The sequence below is a fragment of the Xyrauchen texanus genome, chromosome 30 (genome assembly GCF_025860055.1).
Source record: "Xyrauchen texanus isolate HMW12.3.18 chromosome 30, RBS_HiC_50CHRs, whole genome shotgun sequence".
Taxonomy (NCBI): Eukaryota; Metazoa; Chordata; class Actinopteri; order Cypriniformes; family Catostomidae; genus Xyrauchen; species Xyrauchen texanus.
The window spans coordinates 38,005,342-38,025,612 of record NC_068305.1 but is presented as its reverse complement, the minus strand read 5'-3'; the positions used below and the strand labels follow the sequence as shown (position 1 = coordinate 38,025,612).

Sequence of the window (20,271 nt, the reverse complement as noted above, 5' to 3'; positions counted from 1 at the left end):
CATTCCTGGACTTTATGTGCACACAGAGAGATGACAACGCAGCAGTGCCCAGAACAAACCAGAATAGTGCTATGAATCATTAATGATTTACATAACGTGACATTTGCCAGAGACTATGCCAAACAGACTGGCTGAAGGGGAGAAGTTGGTAAATGGGTGCGAAACAGTTGACAATCGGTATTAACGAGTCCTACAATCATGAATATTAATTAGGACAAGTGACTGCACGCTACACTGACTTTATTAATATTCATAACCAAGTTATTTTAAGATTCGCTTTTTAAAGGCGTTGTAATCGACTCAACATTTCACTTAAATGAAAAGCAGAAAGAAATGTACCTATTCCCCGAAAAATATAAATGAAATATATTAAATGAAATATTACACCTGAGTTTGTGTCAGCTAGCACTACTCTCTGTAAAAAAAATTTTTTAAAGGCCACAGCCTGCGGGTTTCAGTGACGTCACTTGCCGCAAAATTTGTGACCGTCAGTAGAAGAAAAAAATGGCGGTGACAAAGAAACAAACAAACAAAGAAACTAAATCAAATACAACATTAAAAATGCCATTTGATCCATGCCAAGTCAAACGAAAAGCTCATAGAGGTCAGCACAAATGTTGCCAAACTGAAATTTCATGAACATTTAAAGATATTTTTGCCACGTATGCGTTTGGCAGCGGGTCTGATGCGTGACCGATACATCACAGTAAAAATCTCTCATTCAGAAGTTACAAATGTTTTTGTTGTTTTCTGGTCTGATTTAGTCACAGTATTAAAAAAACATATGATTATGTATGAAGAAGGTTTTTGTCGCATCCCACAGCGCAGCACATTGAAGGTATATGGAATATTGGTCACAAACATGGCGGCGCGGTCATACAGCCACGATTCGACTGTTGTCAATTTCCAGTCTCCAATGTTTTCACTCTCATCGCCATATATTCTTAGCATGTAATGTGATTTTTAGAGTTTCTCATTTGCAAAAATGGAAGTTGAGATGACCATTTTTTATTAACAGGGCTTTACTTTGAGTTGTTATAACAGCCAACACGACAAGTTGAGCCTGAAATTAATATTTACTCCCCCCAAAAAACATAAATGGTGGTTGTTCTCCATCTGAATTGCTCGTTTTGGTAGTTTTTACATAGCATCTCGATACCAGAAACAAAAACACAGGCAATTAGAATCATCATGGGCCTTTCTGTTTGAAGTTTGCACGTTCTCTCTGTGTTCATATGGGTTTCCTCTGAGTGCTCTGGTTTCCAAAAACATGCAGGTTAATTGAATTGGAGGCTCTAGTATCACCCCAAAGGGGTGAGTAAAAGTCCACCAACCACTGGGGGTTGTGTCAGGAAGAGCATCTGGCGTAAAACCTGTGCCAAGTCAAATATGCGGATCGCGGATGGTCCGCTGTGGAGCAGCCGAAAGAAGATTTCAGCTTTGCATGTCCATACAATGCAAGTGAATGGGTGCCAAAATTGTTATGCTCCAAAAAGCACATAAAGGCAGCATAAAAGTAATCCATACCACTCCAGTGATTAAATCCATATTTACAGAAGTGATATGATAGGTGTGTGTGAGAAACAGATACATTTTTAAGTACTTTTTTGCTTTAAAATATAATACAATGGCATTTCAATATGAATATGCAACTAATCATCTGTTTGTCTTTAGTTATTAATGTATTAGCCCACTGAAAGTTAATCTTAAACCACCCTAAAATGGTTTGCTGTTCTTAGGTAGGCTTCAGCTGGTCTGAAGGATGAACGATTGGTCCCTTAGCCTGGCCTGCACAGTAGATTTGGAAGGAGGTCACTATCAGCTGTTACCCCGTGACTAACACCCCACTGTCACATTCTATTCACTCTGCCTCCATTCACCTCCCCTCACACATACTGGGACATACTGGGAAACCTCTCATGTGTCATCCTGCTTCCACCGAAAACTTACATAATCCTTTCATGTAGATTCATCCCCATTCCCTCTGGTCTGCCGTGACATGCACATTTTTTAAAGAGAGGAGACTTTCACAGGGCAGGTTCAACTACTGGTGCTTTAATCAGGGTTAAGACAAGCATAAACACAGCACTGAGATTCTCAGTTGCACAGCACTTCAACACACCAGCCTTGGCATATCAAATATGAACCATCAGTCCACCAATTAAATCCCCAAAACATTTCACAGAAATTAAGACCAGTCAGTAATCTTTAACAGGGACTGTCCCCTAAATACAGCAGCAAACTCGCAGATCTTTAGGATGCTTTAAAATATAATAGACAGCACAAGTAACATTTCTTTAGTCTTGCTTTTTAACCAAATATACATTTCAAAACTGTACATCTGTAAAATCCTATCCATAATAATAAAAAAGTAATGAACAAAATAGGACCAAATAATACATTTCAGTCTGATATTGCTTGTAGTAACTTAATTGTCCACTTCAACAAGGAACAAAAGGATGTCCTAAACCATGACATCAATGACAATGACTACACAGCATAATCTAAACCAGAGTTGCTACTGGACAAAGCTATATAGCTTCCATTAAAATCAACAAATCTGTCAACACTGCAAGCAGCTAAATGCTTTTTTTTTGAGAGCAAGAACTCATGGTCTCAATGGCTTCTTGCAGTGTAGCCAGCTTCTTTGACCTAGTCTTTTCATGTAGCAATGCTTGCTTGCAGTGTTAGAAACATTTTCACCCAATTTACTGTTTGTTTTGACTAGTGCAGAGATACAGCTGAAACAGATTGTGGCAGCACATAGATGCAATTAATGGAATATTCCAGGTTCAATACAAGTTAAGCTCATTTGACAGCGTTTGTGGCATAATGTTGATGACGACAAAAAAATAAATAAAAAAATAAAAAAAAGAGGAAAAAAGGTTGCAGTACTTGCAATGGAAGTGAATGGGGCCCGTTTTTGGAGGGTTTAAAAGGCAGACATGTGAAGCTTCTAATTTTATTAAAGCACTTAAATTAATTTTGCTGTTGAAACACATGTATTATTAGAGCTGTAAAGTTCATTGTTTTTAACTGTGTTGCTCAGCGAGTATTAACGCTGACTACCACCCCTGGAGTTCTAATCCAGGAGTGACTCCAGCCAGGTCTCCTAAACAACCCAACTGGCCTGGTTGCTAGGGAGGTTAGTCACATGGGGTAACCTCCTCATGGTCACTATAATGCGATTCTTGCTCTCAGTGGGGCGTGTGGCGAGTTGTGTTTGTTTTCAAGTATGAACTTTGGTTACAGTTTCCTAATATCAACATTTTCCAAAGTAAAATGGACAGGATTTTCGGAAACATTTTCATTGGAGGAAAATGCTGTTCCTGTATGGATGACAAACCAAAATTATGAAGAAAAAAAAAAGTGATGTAAACTTGAAACTACAGCTTTTTCAAATGAAAACATATTACTGAGGACATAGCCTATGACACCTTTTAGAAAATGCACAGAAATATAACTGCACTGTTGAGTTCCTCAATCCATGAATGTCCAAACATCTCATGAAATGCACCAGGGGATATCTGCTTCATAAAGGCTTCTGGGGGACATTCTCAATGTCTGCCTGTGGGTCTCAATCTATTGATGCTTCTGGACATTCAGAGCAGAATCTGAGAACATGGAGATGGTCTCATTGTAAAATACAGGAAAATCTGGCTCATATTCACAGTTTGTCTCAGAGTAGGGAATTAAATTTGATCTGCTATAAAAACACCCTCAAAATGAACATAAGAAAAAGATTCTTTCAGACATTTCATCGTACAATATATACAAAACAGTTAAATACATAAAATGACAGCATCTGTTATTTTGTGCAGGGAAAGTAATGCTTACAGGAAAGTTCCAGGTTCAATACAAGTTCATCGACAGCATATGGGGCAGTGGTGGCTCAGTGGTTGAGGCTCAGGGTTACTGACCAGAAGGTCGGGGGTTCAAGCCCCAGCACCACCAAGATGCCACTGTTGGGCCCTTGAGCAAGGCACTTAACTCCAGGTTGCTCCAGGGGGATTCTCCCTGTAATAAGTGCACTGTAAGTCGCTTTGGATAAAAGCGTCTGCCAAATGCATAAATGTAAATGCATATGTGGCATATTATTACATTATTTTTAAATGGAGAAACAAATAATATGGTCATAGTAAGTCAATGTAAAATGGAAGTGAGTGGGTCCATTCCATAAACATAAAAACTGTTTCAAAAGTATATACTTAAAATGTAAACATTATACATGTTAACATTGTATAAGCTTACTAACCTTATCTGTGTGAAGTTACATCCAATATTACAACTTTGCTGTTATGACAACACAATGTATTCTGATAAACCACAGATTTTGTCACACTAAAATCATGTTAAAATGTGTACTATTTATGTCTTGTGGCTATCCTTTTGAAACAGTGTGTATTGTAATGATTACGGACTGGCCCCATTCACTTCCACTGTAAGTGCCTTATTGTAACTACAAGATTTCATTTTTTATTTTTATTTTTTTTATAAACGAGGGAAATAGTTTTTAATAATTTTTTTGTGGTAGTCAAAATTGTGCTTAACTTGTATTGAACCTGGAACATTCCTTTAAAAACATCCCCTACTGCCTTTACTGCAAAAGGTACAAAACAATGTGATCTCCCTAAACACACAAATAAGTTAACAGAGGAGTCTGGAGGTGAATTTGTTCAATCAGGTCAATCAGACAAATCACAGTATAGTTCTGTTCAGGTTCTGTCTGAGCTGCTTCCCTCTGGGTCCGATCTACTGCCCTCTGGGTCCGGTCTGGGTCCAGAGAGTGGCAATCTGATGCAATCTCTTGGAGTCGAATAGCACTCCTGCACTGGGGCTTTTGTCTGGGGTCTCTGGTACTCTGAACAACTCCCGTTCTGCATGACAGGTTTCCGGATTTTAGGGCTGTCATAAATGTCCTCTTTGTGATTCCCTCTGTCTCTTTTGACCTGGGGCGTCTGGTAGCCCCCAGCTAGTCCTCCCACAACTTTCCTAGAGTTACTGCCTTCCACCACTCGAAAAGACAGGCTTTTGTTTAGCACCACCCCTGGAACGCTGTAGCTGGGATCTGGAAGGAAGGGATCTTTGCAGAAGGCATGGCGCTCGATGATGGGCGTGGCATACTCTGGCTCCTGATTGGTCAATGGCAAAGCGTACTGAATCCCTGTCTGCAGATGGTCATAGTGAGAGGTAGCCTCATTGTCCTTGTCTTTGGCATCAGTGTCCATTGGCCTAAACGTCGAGCCTTTTCTAGACACAGTGTCCGTACCGAGCATAAGTGGCTGCTGGTACTCGGCTGAAAAAGAAAAGGGAGTTCCAGTTTAGGAGCAATACAATTTAAAAATATATGGATTAATCATGTCCCAAGACCATAAGACGTACAGTGTTGTGAAAAAATATTTGCCCCCTTACTGATTTCTTCTATTTTTAATACTAAATTGTTTTAGATCTTCAAACGAGATACAACATAAAACAAAGGCAACCGGAGTAAACACAAAATACAGTTGTCTATATATTTTTTATTGAAGCAAAAAAGTTATCCATGTGAAAAATGAACTGCCCTCTTAAACTTAATAGCTGGTTGTGTCACCTTTAACAGCAACAACTGCAACCAAATGCTTCCGATAACTGGAGATCAGTCTTTCACAACGCTGTGGTGGAATTTTGGCACACTCTTCTTTGCAAAACTGCTTTAGTTCAGACACATTGGAGGGTTTTGAGCATGAACTGCCTGTTTAAGGTCCTGCCACAGCATCTCAATTGGCTTCAAGTCAGGACTTTGAGTAGGCGACTCCAAAACTTTAATTTAGCTTCTTTTGAGCCATTCAGAGGTGGACTTACTCCTATGCTTTGGATCATTGTCTTGCTGCATAATCCAGTTGCAATTGAGCTTCAACTCATAGACTGATGGCCGGATGTTCTCCTTTAAGATTTTCTGGTAGAGAGCAGAATTCATGTTTCCCTCAGTTATTGCAAGTTGCCCTGGACCTGAAGCAGCGAAGCAGCAAAGCATCCCCACACCATCACACTACCACCACCATACTTGACCGTAGGTATGATGTTCTTTTTGTGGAATTCTGTGTTTGATTAATGCCAGATGTATCAGGACCCCTGTCTTCCAAACAGTTCCACTTTTGACTCATCAGGCCACAGAACATTCTCCCAAAATGTTTGAGGATCATCAAAGTGTGTTTTGGCAAAATTTAGACGAGCCTTCATGTTCTTCTGGGTTAGTGGTTGTTTTCGCCTCGCTACACTTCCATGGATGGCTTTTGTGGCCAGTGACTTTCTGATAGTGGAGTCATGAACAGTGACCTTTACTGATGCAAGAGAGGCCTGCAGTTCCTTGGAAGTTGATTTTTGTGGCTTCCTGTATGAGTCATCACTGTGCTTTTGGAGGAATTTTGGAAGGTCTGCCACTTCTGGGAAGGTTCACTACTGTGCCAAGTTTTCTCCATTTGCATCTAATGGCTCACACTGTGGTTCTTTGGCATCCCAGAGCCTTTGAAATAGCTTTGTTACACTTCCCAGGCTGATGTATCTTCCCAGTCTTGCATCTCTATCTTTTTGTCTGATTTTCAAATACTTTTAAAGTTTGTAAAGGGCAAAGTATACTTTGAAAGGCAACGCAGTTGACCGGGCAGAAAACACAGAAAAACAAAGTAAACCTAGGCTTTAATGGTTCACCTTTGATCATATTTTGACCCAGGAAACTTGTCATGTTACACCTGAATGATATACAGTGAAAGAAGGTGTAAGAAATTAGATTAAAAAAGTGATTTTAATTCAGTCTCTACCTGCCATGGCACTGGTTACCAGGTCCAGCTTGTGGATGGGGTCTTTCTCAGAGGTGTATTTAATGGTGAACTCTGTGGACTGGTGTCTGGCAAAGGGCTGCTTTATCTGTCTCCAACAGCCTGTAAATGAGAATCATTAAACTGTCAGGTTGTGAAAGATTGGTTTTATCCCTGTGCTAGTCAAGCTGCTAAGCCTTAAATTATACATGTCTGAAACAGCAGAACATGAGTGTATTTGGAAGAGGGGATACGTCATTATGACTGTAAATGCTTTGTGGAGACTTAGAGGAAGCTAAAAGACATTCCAAAACAAAAATTACATTCCAAAATCCAGATTTGGTCAAGCTTTGTCCATGATTTTCTGAATTTTATATCATTATGCAAGCAATGATAAAGTTAGTTTACCTATAAATGAAAATGTGGTCTTCATTTATTCACCCTCATGCCGTTCGAAGAAAGTTATACAGGTTTGGAGCAACATTAGGGTGAGTAACTGACAAAATGTTATTTTTTTGGGGTGAACTATCCATTTAAGTGTTTTCTAGTCAGGTCATTTCTAAGGAATATTTCACCCAAAAATTTAAATTTCATCATTTACTCACCCTCATGCCATCCCATATGTGTATGTCTTTCTTTCGTCAGCAGAAAACAAATTAAACAGGCACCACATGTGACTTACAGATGTAAAAGTGAAAATGGAGATTTAGGGTAAAACAAATTACTTCTCTCACCCACACCTATTATATCACTTCTGAAGATATGGATTTAAAAACTGGAGTCATATGGATTACTTTTATGTTTCCTATATGTGAATTTTTGGAGCTACAATCCAATCCATTCACTTGTATTATATGGACCAACAGAGCTAAGATATTCTTCTAAAAATCTTTGTTTGTGTTCTGCTGAAGACAGAAAGTCATACACATCTGGGATGGCATGAGGATGAATAAATTATGAGAGAAATTTCATTTTTGGGTGAACCATCCTTTTAAGGGGGTGTTTTCACTGACCTGTGTGATTCTTATCTGCAGAGCCGTACGTGTTCCCCTTTGTCTTCTTACTGTGGGAAAATGACAAACATAAGCATCAGAGACACAGGTGGCAAAGTCTATGATCTCCAGAACCTTCATCACTCTCAGACCAGGAGAAAACCCTAGTTTTCCTTTAAAACACCACTAGAGGAGGATGGTATTCATTCATTATCAATTCCTCACCATCCTACAGTCCCATAAATCTCTCTCAAGGGACTAAGGCAACTGCCACATCCCCTGACACTGATCTTTGACCCTAATGCCTCCATTATCTCCCTCCTCCCTCAATCTGTCTATTCTATATTAATTGCAACACCACAGCGATGTCTTGCCAAGGAATCACAACAAGCCACATGGGGCTCGCTCATATCAGCCTATGGTGGCTGCAGTATCTATTAGAGCAGGCTGGGAATTACTGTTGCATGCACATGTATCTGTTGGGTTAGATAACATGGCTCTAACACACAGTAACTAAACTGTGATAAGCCGGTTATGCTCCAGTGATTGTTAACATACACACGTCAGACACAACAACAAAATATAGACAAAATACTTGCCAACTTGTGCTTTAATCCTTGCTACTTTAAAGGGGGAATATAATACAGCGTTCTCTCTCTTTTTGACCAATGAAATTCCATGACCCTTTCAATCATTTGGGATTGCTGGATAGAGATTGAAAAAAATATATTTTCCAAAACTTTTCCATGATTTTTAAAAACAATTTCCAAACCAGGATACCACAATTTTACAACTCCCTGTTATTTCTAGGTTTTCCATGACTGTAGGAACCTTGATAATAAAAACAACAACAACAGGATTTTTGTTGCTTTTTTATAATTAGATAGTAATATGTTAATAAACCATGAGTTTATTAACATATAACTGCCTATACTTATTAATGCTTATTCAGTATTTAGCAACATGGCCCATCCTGATGAACAACAATGTGAAATACACTGGTAGTTTTCACATGCAAACATATTAGCCAATCAAAACAGAGTCATTTAAGGGGGCTTTCACACTTGGTTCGATTGCCTGTTCCGAACCAGAGTTCGATTGCTCCCCCCTCCCCCCTGCCCCCGATGGACTGTGTTCGCATTATATATTTGTATCCGAACCGCGGTACGCTTGCGTCATCAAGCTGCAGCTGGTGCGTAATCGTGTTGCTTGATAACCGCGAAATGAAAAGGCGTCAAAATTCAGTGAATAGACTTGCTCGGTTCACATTTGTTCTTCTTTTTTTTAACCTTTGGTTTTGTTTTCAACATCAAGATACAGAAACACACTTGCGTCTGTCTGCCGCAAAAATACTGAAATCGTTCAAAAGACAGCGGGCTGTCCGCCGAAGACAATTTTTGCGAAGGCAAGCAGAAATCATCTCTCTGCTTGCAGTGCGTGTGCGTCAATCCCGCTTTTCGTCAAGGTAAGTGTATACACACACACACACACACGCACGCACGCGCACGCACGAAAGTAAACTCTTTCCGCTCATTTTGAAAGTGACGCGTGTGAGACTGACGACCACATTATACGTCATCAATAGCGGTTCACTTCCGCGGTTTGGTTCGATTGCGTTCATATCAGCAGCGAACCGTACTGGAGTTCACATGAACCGTACCCCAGACCACCTTTTTAAGCGGACCCGAGTACGGTTCGTGGGTGCGCACCCGAGTTCGGAAGACAACGCTGTTGTCACATCATCCAAACGAACCGAACTCTGACGTCATTCGAACCGGGGTGCGCACCAAAAGTGCTAGTGTGAAAGCCCCTAATAAGCCCTTACTAGTAATCTAGTGGTCTTAAAACAACAGTAACAAAACAGATGGAGTGAAAATGGTCATTAACTATGGTCGAAAACTATATTGTAAACTTATTATGTTAGCTTGACAAATCCAACATTCCGCAATTCTACAAACTTTGTCTAAACCGAGACCACAATTCTAACACTAACATCTCGTAGAGCTTTCGAGCTACATCCACCAAACTCAGCACAGACCTTCAGACTGTTCTGAAATAGTGTGCTATGTCTTTTATAAATTATCAGACTTACGGTTTTCACACAGCGGAGGATCAAATATCTGAAAAATCCCATAGACTTAAATTTACTGAATGTTCAAATGGGCCAAAAGAATGCTCGTTAATTCAAACTCCAACTGTCAAAAATGCAAATGTAAACAAACCCACAAAAGGTCTATAATCTGCTTTAGGTCTCTCTCTCTCTCTCTCTCTCTCTCTCTCTCTATTTATACAGCTGACAGTTTTTCTGATTATCTACAGTATGCCACAGTCTGTCTGAAAAGATATTGCCTTACTGTCTGTAAATGCACCAAAACAATTTTTTTTAACTTGCAGACAAGGCATTGTAAAGCAAAAATCTAAATTGGTTTTACCTATCTAGTTATCCTTGTTATAAGAACATTATAATATTACTATCATTAGAACCATTCTTAGTATTGTTATTATATAATAATTAAGGTTGCACTCTGTATTATTTTGCAAATTACTCAACTTTTAACTAAAAGGAAATAGTAATAGTAGAATAGTCAAGTCAATTTTATTTGTATAGCGCCTTTCACAACACACATCGTTTCAAAGCAGCTTTACAGAAGATCAGGCATTAACAGAAGATAAAACTGTAATGTCTATAATGTTGATGAGTCATCACCATAAGTCAGAATAGTGATCTTAAAACACTTTTACAGTGATGTACACTCCCATAAAGAGTAATCATACATACACTACATTATACATATACATATTAATGAGCCCTGCCATCTAGAGATCACATGACCAGCAGAATATTTTCTTTATCTCAATAATCCCCTGGATGCTTTTACTTGTGGAATGAATCATGGCTGACTGATAATAGCACATTTTTACTAAGACATCGGTACCTATTAACTTCGGTTAGCTATCGTACAATGCTGCATCTATGCCGCTAGGTGTCTGCGCAACACAAACGGAAATTTTACTGAGTGCACCTTTAACATAATAAAGTAAAAATGTAAAGCTACAAAAGTGAAGAATATAATATTAAAAAAAATTATATTACTTACTTGTACAGCATTTTAACCACACAGATTCCAATGAGGAGCAAAACCCCAAGCAAAACAGCGGGCACAATTATTAACAACAGATTAACTGGGGAAAGAGAAAAAGAAAAGAAAAGTGAAAGTCAGAAATTCAGTGAACAAAAAACAAAACAAAAGTTGTAAAAACTCAGCTTGCACTGTGATTAGGGTGTGGTGAACTGGTGATGAAACTGTACCTAGGTCAGCCTGAGAGGCCACTGGCTTCGTCATATCATTGTGAATGGTCGGTGTAGGCAGTGCCTCTTGCGTCACCTGAGAAGATGAATTCACTACATAGAGAGAAGCTCAAGTTTAGTGAACAGTTTTATTGAGAAATGGAAAAAAAGAGGAAGACTCTCAGTCACAGTCACGCACACACACACACACACACCTGGCATGGGTTTTACATAAGGGCAGCCCAATAGCTGAACTCTTATGGCAATTATTCGGTGCCACTGTTGAGGTATGACACGAAGACTTCGTGCTACAATGGAGGGATGGAAGGCATTGCGTGTTTGGTGAAAGCTGTCTGTATTTCCTTCAAAAACCTGAGAGAAAATAAATCATTGTGTATTAAAAACATAATACAACAGGTGGTGAAAAACTAAAAGGAATAATTCAAAATAATGTACTTGTATTAAATTAGAGTCTTACCACATCTTCAGAACTATTGTACTGGACAAATGTCCGCCAGCGATTCCTCTCTTTATACTCGACCTTGTAACTTTTCACAAAATGTTCAAAGCCCCCAGTAGTCAAGCCTGAGGTCATTATACCTATAAAACAAAAACATAATTGTATTAGTAATGAACAAAAACTACACAAAATGTCTAGTCACACGATCAACATTTTATCTTGAGAATGGGATAGTTCACCCAAAAATTGGTGACAAGACTTGCTATCTTGAATGGAAAAAAGGAGTTATCTAGCAGTTGGATATTCTGCTAAACATCTCATTTTGAGTTCCATAGAATAAACGTCAGAACGACATAGAGTAAATGATGACATCATTTTCATTATTGGGAGAATTATCCCTTCAAAAGCTCCTGAGGTCATTCTTATCTGGACAGGGATGTAAGTGCTCATTCAGTTGAGGAATGTGACAGCATGCAGACTAAAGTGTTCAGAGTGCGGCTCATCATCTGCATCACAGCGGAAAACCGTGGCTAGCCTCTTTCAGTTACAAACCACATTCCTGAGGGAAAGACTCAAGTGGCATGTTCTTAGCAGACACAGACAGACCAAACTGAGTGGAGACCCAAAGGCCTGTTATTACCTCCAAACATCAACAGACTACATCACACACAGACGTGAGGACACCACCTCAATCATAAGAGCAATTCAAAGTGAGAAACTCTGAAATTGAAGTGTGATGACTTGAAAGTGTTTAAGAGTTGTAAAAAGGAAGTAAAGCTTAAACAGTTCAAAGAGATGCAACTATATAAAGTGAGTCAGGAAGCAAAGCTAGTCCTGAGTAAAGAATCAAAGCAGCAAAATCAAAGTGTCTTTTTAAAGTAGCTTTTTTTCAAAGACAATCTCATCTTTTCTTGTGGTTGAAAATGAATAGACATAAAGAAAACTAAACAACATTAATAGTTGCGTTTCTAAAATCTGATTGGATGAGACGCAGTCAAAGCGGTTGCAAAACTGCAGATTTACACACAAATGTGTCCACCACACATCAACTGAATTCTATTTCAACATGCCAAGTTCTTACAAATCAGTTAAGGTAATGACGTACATTACTTGATAACTATATTATTTGTTTAATGTGAATACTATTATTAATAAATTAACTATTAGTGGTGCTTGTTAGGCACTTGCTAAGGTCTCATGCCCCTTTAAGGAATATTCCAATCATCAGAGCCATTTAAGCTTAAAGTATCACCTTCATGTTTTCAGCAGGGGGCAGTAAGTGCAAATCAAGCTGTAAAGGTAATGTGTAGCTTAGAAAGCCCTTCTGATAGGTCTACTTCGGACAGACTGATGATTTAAAATGCAAAATGGATTGATGTGGATGGCAGGCCAATGATGTTGAAAATATGTATGAAAATAAACAATATATTGCCTCATATAGCCACTTCTTGTATTGCTTAATTTTTACATTTTGATGCCAAGGACACTATATATGATGGTCCCCTTGCAAGGGACCCCTTTTTTAAAGTATAAAGGCATCTACTGTACATATTTTCATGTACAAAGACCCATTTATAGTGTGTGGAAAAAAATAGTAAACATTATATTTTAAAGACAAAAATAAATTTACTTTTACATTGCCATTTTAGGAAAGCCACAAGATATATTAGGATGCTATAAAAATTAATTATTATTATTTATTTATTTTTTTACAGTTATTGAGCAAGGCCCTTGACCCTATCTGCTCCAGGGGCGCCGTATCATGGCTCACCCTGCACTCTGACCCCAGCTTAGCTGGGATATGTGAAAAATAAATAATTTCACTGTATATATGCAGAAATGTATGTATAATGTGTGACAATTGATCAATTTATTATTATTTATTTTATTAGTGCCCCTTGGCGGCCCCCTAGGGGTCCCCGGACCCCAGATTGAAACCCCCTGACCTATGCAATGCTGTACTTGTCTATCACAATAATTAAATGCATTTTAATTTATTTGAATTATTATATATTCTACATATTACATTTATAATTATTTAATCGATTAACCTTTTTAATAAAATTAATTACATAACATTCCAATAAATTAATAAAATTAATCACAATTAATAGTATATGAATAATTGCAGAGAAAGGCCCCCAAATAAAACTAATTCAATATATAATGATAAAAAAAAAAAATGTAATACAATTTCATTAATTCAAAACATGTCTTTTTGTTTTATTGTAGTTGCCAGCATTTTATAAAAACAGCCCTTAAAGGGATAGTTCACCCAAAACTGAAAATTCTCTCATGATTTACTCTCCCTCCTGGCATCCCAGGTGTGTATGACTTTCTTTCTTCTGCAGAACACAAATGAATGTTTTAAGAATAATATTTCTGCTCTGTGGGTCCTCACAATACAAGTGAATGGGTGCCAAAATTTCAAAGCAACAAAATCCACATAAAGGGAGCATGAAAGTAATCCATATGACTCCAGTGGTGAAATCCATGTGTTCATACATGATATGATAAGTGTGGGAGAGAAACAGATCAATATTTATGTCCTTTTTTATCATAAATTTATAATTTTGCCCTGCCAAGTAAGGGGCAATATGCACAAAGAATGTGAATCACCAATAACTGAAGGAGAAAGTGAAAGTGAAGGAAAAAGGACTTAAATATTGATCTGTTTCCCACCTCCACTTATTATATCACTTCAGAAGAAATGGATTTAACTACCAGAGTCCTATGGAGTTCTTTTATGTTGCCCTAATGTGGATTTTGGAGCTTAAAAATGTTGGCACCCATTCACTTGCATTGTATGGACCTACAGAGCTGAAATATTCAACTATAAATCTTTGTTTGAGTTCTGTAGAATATAGAAAAGTCATACACTTTTGGGATGGCATGAGGGTGAGTAGATGATATATTTAAATGTTTGGGTGAACTAACCCTTTATCCGTGATAAGACCATGGCAATGCAGGGCCTTAAATGGCTTTTTGCTTTCCTTTACAGTGTTCTCTTAGCAATGTACTAGCAAGTATTTCATTGTTTGTTATCTTGTTTATAAAGATAACAATAGCGCTAATAAAGGTGCTATATGTAATATTTTTACTGTACTAAATCATAAAATGACAATAATATGTAATTAGAGAATTAGGAAACATGCTAAGGTGAAATACTGTCTTCCCTGATAACAATGCAACAACCAGTATATCCTACTTTGAAGTTTCCATTCCCGGGCTGGAAATTTCTGTTTATGTTTTAGCCTGTGAGATCCCACCCACTGCCCACTGCCCACTCACCAATAGTATTTTGACACCGCCGGGTTGCCAGATTTGAACAAGTTTGCAGGCAAACAACCCTGCGTGCTGCAGCCATGAAAGCCAACAAACGAACTGGATCAGAGATAACAGATTCCACCCAACCTAAAAAGCCTCACCATACGTCTAAATACCACCATGACCAGAGGCGTAGTAAAACAAGGATAAATATTTGAGATGCCATTGGAAGATGGAGAAAGCATAAATCCCAGAAATCCTTTAAAATGAATGCTGAGATGGCTAATTTGCATGTCAACATTCTGGCGGGGCAGACAACTCTCCAATATATTGAATTTGGACTGCAGTACCCATTCCAAACACTTGTTGTCAATCTTACATATAGCAACTTTAAGGCTGGATTAACTACTCAACTTTAACACAGATTTTAGCCCTGATTTTCAACCGGGCCATTTCGGCTCCAGTCTGCAGATTTTGGGCCTGTCAGATTTAACAGATTTCACTTTTCATAGTATATCTTGGGTGGGTACAGACTCCGACTTCTTACCCTCAGACTACGATTCCATCCAGTCAGAGGATTTCAAATATGTATGAAATCTCGTAGTGAACGCAACTCAAGTCTGTATAACTTCAGGTAGTGTAATATAGCTTGTAGAAAGCATTGTGTAATCACAGGGTGCTGACCCGTCATATAAAAAGAGATGCTTTTTCATCAGCCTGATTTAACCTTGCAGCCATCACCACATAGATTCCACTCTGAAACGGGTCGGTTTCACTCAGGGTCACCGTGATAGAAAGATTACAAACAAGAGACAAAGTGAGCATTCTCTTGCTCTGGTTGTACCTCCTTGAGCTGTATGAAATGAGCCCTGTCGTGCTGACTACAAACAGCGTGCTTCAAAATAAACACCATGTCCGGCGTCTTCCTATATTTAAATGTGCTTTTGTAAGAGGGTTTGTATTTGTGATGAATGGACACAGAGAAGGCCTTTCTGTGCTTTTATGTTATACCAGGAACTGTTCAAAAGATGCAGATGCCAGTAAGTTGTTGGGGAGGGGTCTATGCTCATGTGCTCACAGTATATAAAGCTCTGAACTCCAGAGGCGATCACGAGAAAGACCTTTTGTAAGGATAATTACCCCTTAATACCCTCTGGAAACAGGACTGCTGTGATCCATCCTCGGGTATTTCCGACATATTTGGCTACAGTCTGGGGACAAATTTTCCAAAAAAGTTAGCTAAATCTATCTAATCATCCTTTTGAGGACATTCAGGAATATCCTAAACTAGAAATTTGATTAATAAAGTTCTAAAAAGTTATTTCTTTTAGGGGTAAGATTAGGGATTATTATAATTAACATTATATAAAAACAATATTTTTTTATAAATGTCTATAACATTAGCAGATGTTTGTTTAGCTGTCAATGGATCAAACATGCAAAAAGTCTTTAATGAAAATTTTAATATATGTAATAGTTTGTGTAAATGTTAGGTTTTTGGGTAGCGTTAAGGGATAGAAAATATAATTAGCACCAAGTCAATGGGAAGTCGTTTGCATGATTGCGTGTGTTTTGGTATCTAATCCCAGAACAACAAGAGTTTAAGAACCAAAGCCGACACAGGGTGCTACTTAGCTAGTAGTGCAGAAGTTCACAAAAGGATTTCGACCAATCCACTGATCCGTCTACATTCTGGAGGTTGCTCAACAATTACAGCAGACTACTAAACAATTTAGTCCAATGCCAGAAAAGGGTGAATTGCTCTCTTCAGGTAGGGAGAGAGCGGCTGCCCCAAGTGGAGGAGTTCAAGTATCTCGGGATCTTGTTCACAAGCAGTTATGCAGTTGCTGTACTGGACCGTGGTGGTGAAGAAGGTGCTGAGCCTGAAGGCAAAGCTCTCAATTTATCAGTCGGTGTACGTTCCAACCTTCACCTATGGTCATGAGCTTTGGGTAGTGACCGAAAGAATAAGATTGTGAATACTATCGGCAGAAATGAAGTTTATTTTTGTAGGATGTCAGGGCTCACTAAGAATTGTAATAAAAATATTACATTTAAAAAATATATATATATATTTTAAATTTGTTTGCTCAAAGTCTATTGGATTAAAATCAAAATTAACTTTCTTTGTAGGGTGTCAGGGCTCACCCTAAGGGATAGGGTGCAAAGCTCTGACATCCGAGAAAGGCTCGGAGTAGAACCGCTGCTCCTCCATGTTGAAAGGAGCCAGTTGAGGTGGTTCAGGCATTTGATTAGGATGCCTCCTGGACGCCTTCCTGCAGAAGGGTTTCGGGGATGTCCAACTGGGAAGAGGCCCAGGAGAAGACCCAGAACACAGTGGAAGGATTATATCTCACGGCTGGCCTGGGAACACTTCAGGATCCACCCGGATGAGCTGGAGGATGTGGCCGGGGAAAGGACCTATGGGCTACTTTGCTTAATATGCGCCACCGCGACCCGGGCCCGGCTAAACGGTCGAAGATGGATGGATGGATACTAAACAATATTGTGCAGCCAAATAGGATTTGTTTTGTGCACGAAATGTGAAAAAATTATTAAAAATGGACTATCTGTGTTATGTAAATGCATACTGGGTACTGGGTGAACCAGCTTTTTTAGGTCACCAAAAAGCACCTATGGTATTTTGCAAAGGTGTTTGTTTGTTGACATTTCTCCTGTTAGCGCACATACCTGTATTCATGACATATAAATACTTGGGTAGTCAAAGAGCATTGATGATTGTTAAAAACTAATTGTGGCTGTGGTTTGGACATGACATTATTTATTTTCCCCAATAATTTTTTTTTTTAAATGATGCAGCATGTTGAATAAAAGCAGGATTTGTTTGCTTAGTTTGTTCAGTAGAATACATTTTGGCTTCTTCCATTTTATTAATTAGGCTAAGTATTGTACCATTAGCCTTGCAATATTCTAACATCAAACTCTATTGGATAAGAATCTGAGTTCAAGGGATAGTTCACTCAAAAAAGAAAATTCTATCATTTACTCACCCTCATGCCATGTGTATGACTTCCCTTCTTCTGCAGAACACAAATAAAGATTTTTTCAAAGAATATCTCAGCTCTGTTGGTCCACACAATGCAAGTGAATGGTTACCATAACAATGAAGTTCCAAAAAGCGCATAATGTCAGCATAAAAGTAATCCATACCACTCCAGTGGTTAAATCCATGTCTTCAGAAGCAATATGATAGGTGTGGGTGAGAAACAGATAAATATTTACGTCCTTTTTTACAATACATCTCCACTTTCACATTCTCCTTTTGCTTTGGGCGATTCGCAATCTCCATGCATATCGCCACCTACTGGGCAGGAAGGAGAATTTAAAGTAAAAAAGGACTTAAATATTGATCTGTTTCACCCCCACACCTATCATATAGCTTCTGAAGACATACATTTAACAACTGGAGTCATTTGGATTACTTTTATTCTGCATTTGTGCTTTTTGAACCTTCACAGTTCTGGCCACTATTCACTTGCATTGTATGGACCTACAGAGCTGAAATATTCTTCTAAAAATCTTTATTTGTGTTCAGCAGAAGAAAGTCATAAACATCTGAGATGGCATGAGGGTGAGTAAATGATGAAAGAATGTACATTTGTGGGTGAACTTTACCTTTAAGTCACATGCGCTTTGTGTGAAGTGCCATACTTGCGCAGTGTGGCTGCCTATGTTGAGGATTCTAAATCAGTCACTTATGAAGGCAGCTGCCTATGTTGGCCTCTAGTTTTTGAGGGTCACATGTGTATTACCTGTGATCCTTTTCTTCTCTCCAAGGTCGATCTGAAGCCATTGTGGGCGGTTATTAACCCCAGCAGCCCAGGGGTACTCAGAGATGGCTGGTTGGGTGCTGTTAGGAAACCAGTCAACTTCAGAATCATTAGAGCTGATATTGTGCCACGACGAGCTTGTACTGGTGCCCACTGGCTGAAGAAAAGTCTGCTTACTACAGTCTGCCAAAAAGAAAGCATTACATTTAGAAAGACATTTAAAGTAAGGTAAAAGGCAGAGTTCCCTTAAGACTCACAAAAACCAATGGAGTTTTGCCCTCAATTACAATAAATCAAGGCATCATTTTTTTAATCTGGAATAAAATCTCTGTCTGTCTGTTCCACGTGCAAAGCTATTGTATCTTTCAAAAGACTTGGAATATGACTATGAACAATGTTACTGTATGGAAAAGTATTATTGCACAATCAATATTTAAAGGGCACCTATTATGGAATTTTGAAAATTACCTTCCATGTAGTGTGTAACATAGATTTAAGTGAACAAAAACATCCTGCAAAGTTTTATATATGAAAGTTCACCGTAAAAAAAGTTATTGTCTCTCAAAAGTAGGAGTCGACTGAGTCAATTTAATGAATCGTTTTTCCAACGAGTCATTTTCCTTTTTGTTGTGACGTCAAGACGAAAAATTATCAAATTGGCCGCGCCCACTCATTGCGCGCGCAGACACCAGGGAAAACTTGAAAACATCATGTCGACAACAAGACGCTGTGTTCTGAAGTGCGTATCAAAAGCGACCTTTTTTCACTGCCCAGGGACGAGCATGTGAAGAATCAGTGGCTAGAGTTTATATTTACAACTATACCACACAAGTATCACCCGAACCTTGTGCTGTGTTCGCGTCATTTTAATGACGATTGCTTTACTGAACATGAATGCTTTCAAGTGTGGATTCATGAGCCGGTTGATACTGAAGGAAGGTTCAGTACCAAGTTTATTTGGATCAGCTTCCTCCTCCGAATCACAAACGGTAAGTATTATTAATAATTGTTGCTTTTATGTGTTTTTTAGCATGTTAATAAGTATTTGTGTGTGTTGTGTAAGTTACGCTCAGCGCAGCTTCTAGGTCTCCAATGTCAATTTTTTTGAAATATGTGAAATGTTTGTCGATGTTATTGGAGTTGTCATAAAGAATAGAGCAATAACTTGTAGTAATGCAGTGCTTTACCAATATGTTTATGCGTTGGGCTAACGCAAACAATAACTGATTGGGTGTTTACCACCGAACTTTGGGCTATGATCGCTAACATAAATCAACTCAAATTCCTTTTCTGATTTAGATTTTTTTACTACAAAGCGGTGATGGGCCTTCCGTTTCCGACAATCTCTGCACAGAGTATACCAATCACAACTGACTGGGTCATCTGACCAATCACCGCAGATTAGCGTCACGCAAAGGAGGGGTTTGGAAAAATTTGTCGTTGAACGAATCATTTGGGAGTCGGTGAGCAAATCAGGGTAAACATAAATGCATATTATAAGACAACAAAAGTGTTTTTTGTCATTGCATGCATGTAAAACTGTTGTTGGGGACTCCCAAAACAATATTAGGAACATTTTAAATGCCATAATAGGTGCCCTTTAAATGAAGCAACAAAATTAAAACACTACATAATGGAAAAGCAACAACATAACAGAAACAAGCCAAAACACAACAGA

General features: G+C 38.5%; 1 protein-coding gene across 1 annotated transcript in view; it reads right to left on the bottom strand.

Moving 5' to 3' along the window:
* Positions 1-2,041: 2,041 nt before the first annotated feature.
* Positions 2,042-20,271, bottom strand: part of dcbld1 (discoidin, CUB and LCCL domain containing 1) — a 46,721-nt gene continuing 28,491 nt past the window's right edge. The window contains exons 8-15 of the mRNA XM_052098139.1: positions 18,576-18,776; positions 11,554-11,675; positions 11,291-11,447; positions 11,097-11,189; positions 10,885-10,969; positions 7,808-7,857; positions 6,798-6,917; positions 2,042-5,296 (exon numbers count right to left, since the gene is read on the bottom strand). Coding sequence (XP_051954099.1) covers positions 4,716-5,296; positions 6,798-6,917; positions 7,808-7,857; positions 10,885-10,969; positions 11,097-11,189; positions 11,291-11,447; positions 11,554-11,675; positions 18,576-18,776 — 1,409 coding nt within the window. The 3' untranslated portion in view covers positions 2,042-4,715. The remainder of the gene's footprint in view (positions 5,297-6,797; positions 6,918-7,807; positions 7,858-10,884; positions 10,970-11,096; positions 11,190-11,290; positions 11,448-11,553; positions 11,676-18,575; positions 18,777-20,271) is intronic.